At 56.7% G+C, this 12,122-nt stretch overlaps 1 protein-coding gene across 1 annotated transcript in view; it reads left to right on the top strand.

Moving 5' to 3' along the window:
- The window catches only part of KIF6 (kinesin family member 6), a 361,582-nt gene extending 351,374 nt beyond the window's left edge, over positions 1 to 10,208 (top strand). The window contains exons 20-23 of the mRNA XM_040983056.1: positions 2,018 to 2,064; positions 2,846 to 2,942; positions 3,602 to 3,708; positions 10,051 to 10,208. Of these exons, the coding sequence (XP_040838990.1) occupies positions 2,018 to 2,064; positions 2,846 to 2,942; positions 3,602 to 3,708; positions 10,051 to 10,208 (409 nt within the window). The remainder of the gene's footprint in view (positions 1 to 2,017; positions 2,065 to 2,845; positions 2,943 to 3,601; positions 3,709 to 10,050) is intronic.
- Positions 10,209 to 12,122: the final 1,914 nt, after the last annotated feature.

Below are 12,122 nucleotides of genomic sequence, written 5' to 3'. Positions count from 1 at the left end.
CCTGGCTGGGCCCCCGGGACCTGCCCCTGGACGTCACAGGCAAGCAGTGGCTGACAATGTGTCACAGCTGGGGGACAGCCAGGGGGACACGACCAGGCTCCAGGGAGAGACCAGAGCAGGAAGCCAGGCCACGTCCCGTGCAGGACAGACCTCAGCTGGGAGAAGGGTGTCCATGTTCATGTGTCCCTGTGACTCACATGCCCATGGACGTCAACATGAGCAAGAAAGGGACCCGGGTGTGGGTGGGTGTGAGCTCCTTGTATTATCTCTGCAATCTCCCCAGAAATCTAAAACTGTTCTTAAAAAAAAAAAAAAAAAAGCCCAGCCAATGACCTGCCCTCCACCTGTCCCTAATCCTGCCCTCCATGCCCATGTTCAGCCTGACGTCCAGTTTTCTGAATCACCTCCCCAGCGGTTTCCAAGCCCGTGGCAGCAGCTGGTACGATGCCAGCGGCTTGGCTGGCTTCCTATCTTCATGGGTGCTGTGGAGTATGAAAGAGAAAGACTGACAAATTAAGGTTTCTTAAAGTTAAGACACTGATCTGCCCAAGACCCTTTAAAAGGGATGAAAAGCCACAGGATCTGTGTGCCACCTCCCCGCAGGTCCCAGGAAGCCAGACAGCAGCAGTGGCACCAGGCTCCCCCTCGGCTGCCACCTTGTCTGGGAAGCGGGGAGCCCCCATCACTGCGCTCCCCACCAGTAATTATCCCACAGAGACTCCCAGTGAAGTTGGTCCCTACATGGCCTGCCTGCAGCCCAGGGCCTTGGGTGCCAGGAGTGGGTGTCGGATCATCAGGGGGCCCCCTCCACAGGGTCCACAGGGTCCGCAGAGTCCGTGGGGTCCGCAGGGTCCCGTCATTGGACTTCACACGGATCCCAGCTCCCACCCTCTCCCCTCAGGCTGGGACTCCCCCTTCATCTGCAAGAACCTCTGGGGTCCCTCTAACCCTGTCATCCTGTGAGCACAGACATCCCCGCGTCATTTCGGGGATGCTGGAGCCAAACCAGACCCTTGGCTGCCCTGTGGAAGAGGCGGTTTTCCCCAGACGAGCGAGCGGAGTCTGCCACCTGGTGGCTGCCTCTGGCCTTGCAGCAACCTTGCCGGCAGTCTCCCTGCTGGGAAATGGGTCCGTGTGGGGGTGGCAGAGGCCAAGGCCCGGAATGCCTTCCCACTGTCACCTACCGACCTGAACCTGTGGCACATCCCAGGGAAAGAAACTTCTGGCCAGCTGAGCTCCCAGGCCTCCTACAGCTCTGACACTGGCTGCAGGCAATGCCAGAGCACAGGGGACAGTCCATCACTGAGTCCTTACAACATGAGGCAGAGCGGGATCCATGCGGTCAGGCCCAAGGACTAAGCTAACATCTGCTTCTTCTCCACCCAGGAGACGTTGGATGTACCCAGCACCCATGAGAAAGCAAGTATTGAGGCAGTCTAGCAAGATCAGGACCGCCACATTCCACCCACTGCTGGGTGGGACTCCACCACACCGGGGAGCACAGAGCTGGTCCCCTGGGCCCACCCCCAGGGCAGTCAGTGTGCTCAGAGGTGAACCAACCCAGTGTGGGCTTGCTCAGGACACCCAGACACCAGCAGCCTGCCTGCAAGCGGCAGTTCCACATAGAGCCTCACAGAGAAGGGGGGTTGGCTCACTCCAGGTTCTGCCACCTGCCTGCTGGCTCACTTGCAGAATCTCCTTAAACCCCGCAAGCCTCGGTATTCTCATCCACAGGTTGGGAGCGGTGACGCCGAGGGGACTGAGTAGCACAATGCTTACAGAGCGCTTGCACGGGGCCTGGCACCTGCTCGGGGTCCACGCGTGCCAGCTGCAGTCATTGCTCACTGCTCCAGCTCTGCAGCTGGCAAGCACAAGGCTGCAGGCACAGATGTGGGCCTGGGCACCATCCAAGACACAGCATGCCAGGTCCCTGCCTTGGTGTGCCCACTCCACCGTATCAAAACACCACAGGCCAACTGGCCCATTTAGTCTTCAACTTGCACTTCTTTCTCCACAGGTGCGGGGCCTGGGAGGTCCAGGACCAAGGCACGGACAGGTTCAGCGGCAGGTGAGTGCCCTCTGGGCTGTATCCCCACAGGGGGCTAGGAGCAAGGCATCTCTAGTGTGTCTTTCTAAGGATGCTGAGCCTGTTCCCAAGACATTTGTCACTTGTTACGAGCCCCCCCACCCCACCCCCCAGTTACCGTGACACTGACACTTAGGCATTAGGCATTAGCTAGTTCGTTTTCATTTGAAAAGTAGCGCTACAGAGAGGGGAAGAGAGACAAAGAGACAATTTTCCATCTGCTGATTCGCTCCCCAAATGACTACAACAGCCAGGGCTGGACAAGGTCAAAGCCAGGTGCTTCCTCCAGGTCTCGCACATGGATGCAGAGACCCAGGGACTTGGGCCACCTCCCTCTGCCTTTCCAGGCACATCAGCAGGGAACTGTGTGAGAAGTGGAACAGCAGCTGAGATCCGACCGGGCGCCCATATGGGATTCCAGCATCACAGGCAGGGGCCCAGCCTGCTGCGGCCCCAGTGCCAGGCCCCACGGCGTTAGGTGTTGGTTTACTACAGGTGCATCTGGAAGTGACACATGAGCTTCAGTCACGGTAGTAGGTTCCATCAATGAGAGTGCCTTTTCCAGCTGACATCCGCCTCTTTCTTAAGCCGCAAGCTCTCTGCCACTCCTCAACACGGGGACCTCGTCCAACCCCAGTGACCTCCCACAGGGCTCATCTCCACACACTGTCACACTGGGAGGGCATGTTCAGTCTGCAGCAGCTCTCCATGTTAACCCTGACTCTCCTCTTCATACGTCTCATTCTCGTCGCTTGGTTTTGTGCAATGATGTGACTGCCAGGAGGACCCTGGCCTCACCAGTCCCCAGCCTGCACAGCCAGAAGTGCCGGAGCAGCAGCACCCCAGTGGAAGGCAGGTGAGTGGACCACCCCCACCCCCCGACAGCCTGCAATGGACAGAGCAGGCCTACAGGGATGGGCTGCTCCCCTCACCACCAAAGAGCCCCTGTCCTGGAGCCCTGAGAACCCCTTGAGCTCTTACAGAATTCAAGACTCTTCCTCCAAGGTCATGAGGGTGGGTGGTGGCAGGGTTGGGGCGTGAGGGATCCCAGAGATCCTGCGTCACCTCTGGCAGAAGTGGAGCGGATGTGGCCCATCCCACAAGGCACCTGTGCCTCTCGGCAGCCCTGTGTCCCATACACCCCTGCTGCCAACTGCCCTGTGGAATGATGGGAGCTGGGGGAAAGTGGGGAAAGACTGGCAGGGCCCAGGGTGTGTGCTGCCCTGCCTCTCCTTGCGGGGAGAGCCTTGGAGCCGATGGAGAACTGAGAGGGCAAAGGACACACATCCCATCCCTGCCGAGGCAGATTTCCTGGAAGCCCCACTTGGCACTTCCTCTGCATGCCTCAGCCCAGCTGGCATGCCCAAGCAGTGGATGTGGCCACTCACTGGGCAGGTGGGAGGAAAGCAGAAGGCTGACCATGTCACCTACTTCCGGGAGACACCAGAACACTGAAAACAGCTGAGCACTGGGACCGCCTCCTAGGGTACGATAAGTGTGTGTGATTGTCCCCAGTGATCCTCAGAGACCGGTGTCATCCATCCCCCTCACCGGGGACAGCCAGACCGACTCGGACATCCTGGCCTTCATCAAGGCCAGACAGAGCATTCTGCAGAGAAAGGGTACGTGTGCCCCTGCCCTGGGATGCCCCCCCGTGGGAAGGGGCAGGAGGGGAAGGGGCTGGTGCAGGAGGTATGGGAGAAGAGAGCCAGAAGCTTCCCGTGTGTTCCCAGAAGCTCCAGGACTGGCCTTTGGGTCACTTCACATAGGCCTAGCCTGCAGCACTTCCTCCTGGAGGAAGCCCCAGGGGGCCACCCAGATGGACCCTAAGGAGTGGGCAGCCAGACGCACCTGCCCCACTAGACAGGGCACTGGTTCCCCTCTGTAGTCCCTCTTGTCCTCTGTCCCCAAAGGCCGGGCCTTCTCCAAGCAGGAAGGGACTGAATGAGGCTTTGGTGACCTGTGGAGTGCGAGGCTGGCCTCACCCTCCTGGCCGCTGAGCACTGGACCTAAACTTGAGTCCCGGTCACAGAGGAAAGAAGTGTGGCGTGCTGGGCCCCCCAGCCTGCACCACCAGCCTGCTCCCTGCTCTCAGCGGCTGCCCAGCCACCACTGGCTGTGACCACGCCTCTTCTGCTCATTGGTCTCCCCCACAGACACCCAAAGGGGCCCTCAGCCAAGCCCTGCACTTGGTCTTCACCTCCACCCAATAATCTGAGGCTACCAGACAGGCCTGGTACTGCCTCCATGTGTCCAGCAGGTGCCCTTATCTGTGCATCCTGCACTGTCACCTGCTCCAGGCCCAGGGGTGCTGGGGTGGCCCTGCATATGACCTCTTCCCCAGGCATGTGCGCTGAGGACAATGCGGGGTTTTGGTGTAGTGATGCATCCCCCGCCCCCAGGCTGAGACACAGCCTTCGCGTGTGGCCCCTTGTCACTGGGGGTCCTGCTGGCCCAGTCTGCCTCAGTCAGCACCCTCTGCAGCCATGCCTGAGGCAGCCCAGCACTCCACTCACCTGCTGTGATGCCTGGATTTCCCTCCCCCTCAGTTTCCTGTTCCCTTTCTGGGCCTCCACCCCCAGGACTCACAACATGAGTCAGATACTGAGTGGTAACAAGAGCAGCCAGCCAGGGACCCAACACTGCATCTCCTGAGTGCCAGCCACTGCCACTAGGCCTGGGAAAATAGCCGGAGCACACAGAAGCAGATGACCAAGTTCACTGAGGTCTAATAGGTGGTGACAGGGACAATCCGGGTGATGCCTCTGAGCTCAGTGGCCGGAGACCACCGGGTGTATCTGTAGAGAGGACCTAATGGGAGCACTGGACAGTGAGAGACAGAAAGCCTTGCTGAGCTCTGGGCACAGAAGGGAAGGAGTCAGGGTTAGGGGCAAAAGGGGAGTGAGTAGCCTGGGCTGAGTCAGGGCACCTACCGGGCTTCCATCTGGGTAGCTAAGAGGACAGCAGTGCCACCCGTGATGTGAGGAAGGCAGAGAAAAGCAAGTGTCAGAGGGAGAAGCTGGAGGTGCTGAGATGCTCTGTAGACCACAGAGCTCTGCCAAAAGCAGATCTGGGTTAGACAGAGAGGGCATCGGGGCATGTGAACTGCCCCAGGCCTGGCCAGCACTGCCCCCTCAAGAGTACAAAGGTGACCTCCAGACTGACACCAGCTCCCTGGAGCCTCCCGTGCTGAGAGGATGACAGAGTGCTGGGAGAGAAGGACCTGCAGGTGTATGTGTGTGGCCTCTGGCTGCTCAGTCACGAGAATCCAGTACCACCCAGAGAGCCCACAAGAGTAAGGATGAGCACTGGCGCTGGCCTGTGTGCTCACCCTGGTGGCCAAGGACAGGGCAAGGAGCTGGCAGAGGCTGAGGAAGGCAAGGGGAGGAAGCTGAGCCGCACAGCAGAAGCCACTCTTTAAGGCTAGGGCTGGAGGTGGGACAGGGAGGCCCAGGGGGAAGGCTTGTTTGCACTGGGGACCAGGAAGGCGGGTAAGGGCTGATACATGGAAAGCAGAGAGCCGGGAACACCAGGCCTGCGGTGGGAAAGCTCCCCTGCCCAGGACACCAGAGGAGGAGGGCGATGGCTCTTGGAGCTGGGAGCTCTTGGAGGCAGGCACAGAAATCAGCTCCTGTTTCTGCCTTCGGGAAGCCCAACCAGGAAGCAGCAGTTCTGAAGTTAGGCTCACATGGCTTGTACAAGCAAAAGAGATACCGTCACCCAGCACAATAGACAAGGGATGTAGACCCAGGGGCTTTCAGCAGAGTGACTTTCTTCTTTAAGATTTTCTTTTAAAAAGATCTATGTTGTGTGTGTGTGTGTGTGTGTATTTGAAAAGCAAGAGTTACAGAGAGAAGAGACAGACACAGACACAGAGAAAGGTCTTCCATTCTGCTGATTTACTCCCCAAACGATCCCAAAGACTGGGGGTGGGCTGGGACACATCCAGGAGCCAAGAACTTCTTCCAGGTCTCCCATGTGGGTGCAGGGGCCCAAAAACTTGGGCCATCCTCTGCTGCTTTCCTAGGCACGCTGGTAGGGTACTGGATAGGAAGCTGCGTAGCCGGTGCCTGAACCAGCATTCATACCTGGGATGCTCGCGTTGCAGATAGCTTGCAAACATGCTGTGTGCGTTCCTGAATAAGGCCTGGTTTCTACCCATGTCCCCAGGCAGCACAGGAAGCTGGGCCAGAGGGCAAGGCAGCTTTAGGAAAGTGAGTATGAATGTGCATGGCAAATGGCCCCCTCCATCCGTGCTTCCATATGTCATGTTTCCTGCAGAGCAGGGATGTGTGTGCTCCCTTCTGGATGGGTGTGCTCCTTTCTGGATGGGTGCTCCCTGCTGGATGGGTGTGCTCCTTTCTGGATGGGTGCTCCCTGCTGGATGGGTGCTCCCTGCTGGATGAGTGCTCCCTTTTGGATGGATGCTCCCTTCTGGATGGGTGTGCACCCTTCTGGATGTGTGCGCTCCCTTCTGGATGTGTGTGCTCCCTGCTGGATGGGTGCTCCCTTCTGGAAGGGTGTGCTCCCTTCTGGATGGGTGCTCCCTCCTGGATGAGTGTGCTCCTTTCTGGATGGGTGCTCCCTGCTGGATGGGTGCTCCCTGCTGGATGGGTGTGCTCCCTTTTGGATGGGTGAGGCAACAGGTGCATAGAGAGGGAGTGATCCACCCAAGATCACACAGCTCATCCATGGCTTTCTGCCCTCTCTCCACGGGACCACAGCCGCCTGGCTGTCCCTCCCAGGCCACACCTACCCCTTGCCAGAAGTGACCAGCATGGGCAGAGGGCAACGGCTACACCCCTGATGGAGGAGCTTTGTTCCCCCCTGCAGTGGCCTGGAAGTGATTCATCAAAACAAATCGAAGTTCCAGGATCCAATTTTTATTCCTGGTGGAAGAAAAATAACCATGGATTCTTAGTGACTGTAAGGTTATTAAGGAAGCCAAGACACAAATGTCCAGGGGTCTCCCTCTCTCTTCCCTCTCTCTCTCTCTCCTCTCCTCTCTCCCACCAGGTCGGGGCCCACTAGCTGACAGGTATGACCCTTTCAGACACGCAGCAGATGGCCAGGGGCCCACTGCAAAACAGTTCACGCATGGCCCCCTTATCAGACAAATACGCAGGCCGGGGGCCGGTACCTCCCCAGCCAAAGCAAACACTTCCTCTCCCGCCCCGGGCTTCACACTGCTCATTTAGCATGCAGCAGGGCTGCCGTTACGGGAAATTTGTGACTTGGAACGCGGAGCCCAGAGAGGGAGATTTAATGTACAGCTCACCCGCTGCGGGCTAGGGCAAATCTGGCTGATTTAAGGTTTGTAGGAAAGCGTGGAATGGCTAAGTCCCTGCCAGGAGTCCCAGGAAGACAGGTAGAGCTGCCCGAAAGGGGGCTCAATCATCCTTGCTGGCTGCCAGGGACAGTTTCCACAGCTGAGAAGTGGTTAATCCCTTATTGAGGGCATTGTAGCCGAACACCCTTCATCCTTGAGTTTGAAAGGATTTCTACAGGAAAGGAACTCAGGGTGAACCCCCAGGACCCCAGGCCCATCTGTTTCAGCAGGTGCCAGAGGAGGTCTTGCCAGAGGGTAGGGGGAGTTATGGCCCCCTGCCTGTGCTCAGGAGTCTTCTTGAGGAATCAGGAAGAATCAAGAGCCCAGTGGGGGACTCAAAGGCCACCTCTGCCCCCTGTCCAAGGTGGCACCACAAGGCTCCCTGAGGCAGGGTCCATTCCAGTCCTGCCCGGCAAAGCCTCTCTCGCCACAGCCTGGGGGGAGAACAGGCCCACCCAATGGCATGGGGGGCTGTGACTATCTCTTTATATCACAATGCACCTGGCAGCTGTACCCCTATTCCGGGAACCCACACTCATCCCAACCCCAGTGCTGACTGGGAGTTCCATCCTTCAGTCCCTAAAGTGATAGAACCAGACACATGATACCTGCAGCCGAGGAGCTCGCTGTCAGGGCGCTGGCTTGCTGGCAGCCCCAACTCCAAAGCATGCATCCAGCCCCGGGCCCCAACTCCCCTCATCCTGAGCTGTGGGTGGCGGTAACAAACAGGGGCCCCCGGCTGCGGGCAGTGGATGGTGGTGGTGGAGCATGTGTATGAGGAAGGATTACTTTGGTAAGCCAAAAGCAAAGAGAGCAGGTGGGCCCAGTGCAGGCTGCTGCAGTCAGTCACAAGAACTACCTCGAGGGCACGCACCTGCCACTAGGCCCACCTCCTGAACTCCACAATCAGATCAAGTTTCCAACCCACTTAGTACTACCCTGTATGAGTTCAGGGGCTATATGGTGTTCAAGCCCAAATCCTTCACCACTACCCCCAGGACCACACCCAGATGGCTGCAGCTGTCCCCTCACCCATCCTGTGGCTGGCCTCACCCCTCAGTCTCCTTGCCCACTGCCATGGGATCTGAGTTCGTCATTTCACCCAAGAACATCAGAAACTCCCTTTTGCTCTGCTTCTGTCAGAACCAAGTAAGTCACACATCACTCATCCCACTTCTATCACAGAGAGGTGGCCAGTGAGTGTAAGAGGGATGTGAAAGTGGGGTTCTGATCCAGCAAGCCCCGACACTTACATTTCTTAACAGCCTCCAGGAGACACCAGTGCTGGCAGTCTACGAACCACAGAGAAACCAAGAGCTGTGCCAGCCACATGCATTTTCCCAGGCCCCCTGTTGGCACCAGCAGCTTGGAAATGACCAATATCGGCACCAAGTCAAGCCACGTGTTGGCGACTTCCTGGTTAGAACTCAAGGGCTCTTGAGTTCTCAGTCCAGGGAACCCTTCCCCACATACAGCCATGAAAGATAGCAGGTTTTCAGGGCAGAAGTAGGAATAGGAACCAGCCCACCATGTGGGTAGTGGGGGGTGGGAGGGCATCCTGAAAAATAAGGAAAATCTAGAGCAAAAATCAAGGACAGGGCCAGCATTGTAGCATATCAGATAAAGCAGCAGCCTGCAATGCCGGCATCTCGTATGAGCATGGGTTTATGTCCTGGTTGCTGGTTGCTGTTCAGCTCCCTGCTAGTGGCCTGGAAAAAAAAAAAAAACAGCAGAAAATGGCCCAACTCCTGGGACCCCTGCACCCACCTGGGAAACATGGGAGAAGCTCCTGGCTCCTGGCTTTCAGATAGGCGCAGTTCCTGCTGTGATGTCCATTTGGAGAGTGAACCAGAGAAGGGAAAATCTTCATCTCTCCTCTCTCTCTCTCTGTAACTCTGCCTTTCAAATAAATAAAATCTTATTGTTTTTTTAAAAAAATCAAAACAAGGACATATTCTCTTGGGGAATTAAGCAGGAATGTCAGCAAAACCCACTGCTTTGGAAAATGAGTGTCCCAGCTCAAGGAGACAAAATTTGCAAAGAGCAGAGAAGGCCAAGTCCTTCAGACTTTGGGAAGTGAAGGCGGCCCCTGGGAGACAGGATGAGAGTCCTGCTACCCAAACCCCAGGGGGCGTGGCCAGAACTTCAGCCTGAGAAGTCAGTATCTGCAGGCACAGCCTAACCAAGAGCATCTATCTCCTTCCAGGTTTGGGAAGCAATTGAATTTTCAGCCAGAGCCCAGCCATGCACCACACCAACGAGGATGACAAAAGAAGAAAGACTGTTCCCCCTTCATTCTGCGGGCTGTAAGCGGCCAGGAGCAGCGGGAGACATTGACTCCAGAAGGACCATGCTTCTTCCAGAATGGTGTCCCAGCAGCCACCAGAGAGGTCATGCTGGGGGCCAACCACACCATCTCGAGCTCCTGGCAGGGCCAGGTAGTGGCAGGGTGCTAGGGGGCAGGATGAGGGCTCTGGCTTCCTTGTAGTGATGCTCCACTTAGAATCTGAGGTTAGACAATAGTGATGTTGTCATGTCGTGACGCAAGAGCTCCCACAGGTGGGATATGGGGGTGGTGGGGTGACTGGTCGCCTGTTAATGTCCAGTTAATCCCCTGTGCCCCATTCCCCACCAGGCAGCCTTCTCCCTTGTTTAGAAGTCCAGGACTGGCTAGAGGAGGCCAAGCAAAATGTGAGAGTCAGACAAGGTGGTGAGAAAGATGCACGTGATATTGATAGGCAATATCCATCTCCCAGACCAGACCCAAACCCCACCATCACCCCCATGGACTGAGCAAGCCATGTCTGTTGGGGACACCATTCACCAGCAGGGCTTAGGACATGGCACACGAGGGAACAGTGGGTGGCTGCTGCCCAAGTCCTACAGAAAGCTTTGAGAGGGGGCAGTGTGGCACCGTGAGCCTGCCAGCCTGCACATGGAGCTCTGCAGGATTTGGACTGAAATGCCCACTTCTCAACCTAGCTGGCTGGGAGTGTGCAGTGGAGCCTGGGTGGTGGGGGACAAGGGGGACACGTCTCGCCCTGTGAGCCACAGGCCCCGGCTCAGGGACACACAAGCTGAAGAGCAGACCCGTGGAGAAGTGCTGCCTGACCTGGGAACTGCAGCCAGAGACGGGAGGGCACCTGGATGGGAAACCAGCTCAGTAAAGCTCTATTGTCTGTGACTCCACGAGCCAGGCCCATGAGATCCTGAGGGGAACGCAGAGGGAGAATGCAGCATGAATGACTGGTTGGATGGTGTGTGCTTTCTTTTGTTAGAGCAGAGGAAGAAAAAAAAAATCATTACACATACCCTACCCCTCCAGGACTTAAAGCTCCAGGCTGGCTGATGGTGTTGCTTCCCTGTGGCTCTGCAGTGGAGGCCCCTGTGAAGGTCCAGCCTATGCGTGGACCCTCACAGGCCCCTGGCACACAGTGGGCCTTCAGTTACATGGGTATAACCAGGGAAGACCAAACACAACCCTTAAGGTCAGATTCCAGAAGTTCCTCCCCCCACCCCCGTCCCCTGCCCCTGGAGTGCACAGAGCTCATGCAGATGCCCCACTCAGCTCCCCAGGGACCAGCAGGTGTGAGGCACGTGCCTGGAAACCCAGCCCCCAGAGCTCCTGGCATGTCCGGGGAAAGCGCTGTTGACTTTGGGTCTGGCTGAGATGTGTTCTCCCAGCTCCAAAGGCCTTATTGACAGAGATGAATGCTGGGGCCCCACACGGAGTAACCAGTCTGCCAGAAAAAACACAGGGGGAGGAAGTGGACAAGAAGGGGAGTCTGGGGCCACGGGTGTCTCGCTCGACAGGGTCACATGCAAAGTGTGTGCAGCTGCTGGCAAGGGCACCTCCCTCCTGGTGGATGCCCCGGGGATGTGTGCTAAGGACACACCCTGCACAGCAGGTGCAACTCCCCAAAGTCCGTCTCTCCTCAAGTCTGTTGACTTCTACAAGTGAGGGGATGGATGAAACGCTCCAACAGGCATGGGCGTTACCTACCACCTCCCTATTTAGACCTCTGAGAAGCAGAAGATGTTGACCCTAGTAGGTTGGTTCCTGCCACACAGGTGGGAAACCCTGATGGAGCGCCTGGCCAGTTCCCTGAAGCTGAGAAGGGACCAACAGGTGGATACCTCTCTCTCTCTCTCTCTCTTCCCTCTTTCCCTGTAACTTAAAAGATTGTCTACAAAGTCCACCTGAGCTCACAGATAGCACAGAGGACAGGAAGTGTTCAAGTTCACTCCCAAGTGGGTTTTCCCAAAAAGCTTTTCTGGAAGGTATCCTGGCCAATGGCTCCAGCCCTGTCCCTGCTAGCATTCACTAGTTGGACCATTTCATTGACCGGAAGTCAGGGCCGGAGGGGACGGGGCTTCCAGAAAATTGCTCAGATCTTGCTAAAGAACTACTTAGGAAGCAGAGAGCAAAACTGTGGTGTGTCGATAACTACTCTGAATTCTTCCCTGCCTGTAATAGAATCACATAGTCACAGCCTCACATGGGTAGCTTATTCTTTCCTATCCCATTAAATTTGCACATGAGCTTTTAAAAGAAAATGATTAATATATATATGTGTGTGTGTATGTGTGTGTGTGTTAAAGGCATCAGAGTAAAAGGGGAGGGAGAAACAGAGAGAAATCACCGTCTACTAATTCACTCCCCAAATGGTTGCAATGGGCAGGGCTGGGCCAGGCTGAAGACAGGAA

This window comes from Ochotona curzoniae, unplaced genomic scaffold, assembly GCF_017591425.1.
Source record: "Ochotona curzoniae isolate NIBS_2020 unplaced genomic scaffold, NIBS_Ocur_1.0 contig_3819, whole genome shotgun sequence".
Taxonomy (NCBI): Eukaryota; Metazoa; Chordata; class Mammalia; order Lagomorpha; family Ochotonidae; genus Ochotona; species Ochotona curzoniae.
This window is presented reverse-complemented; position numbering and strand designations above follow the sequence as displayed.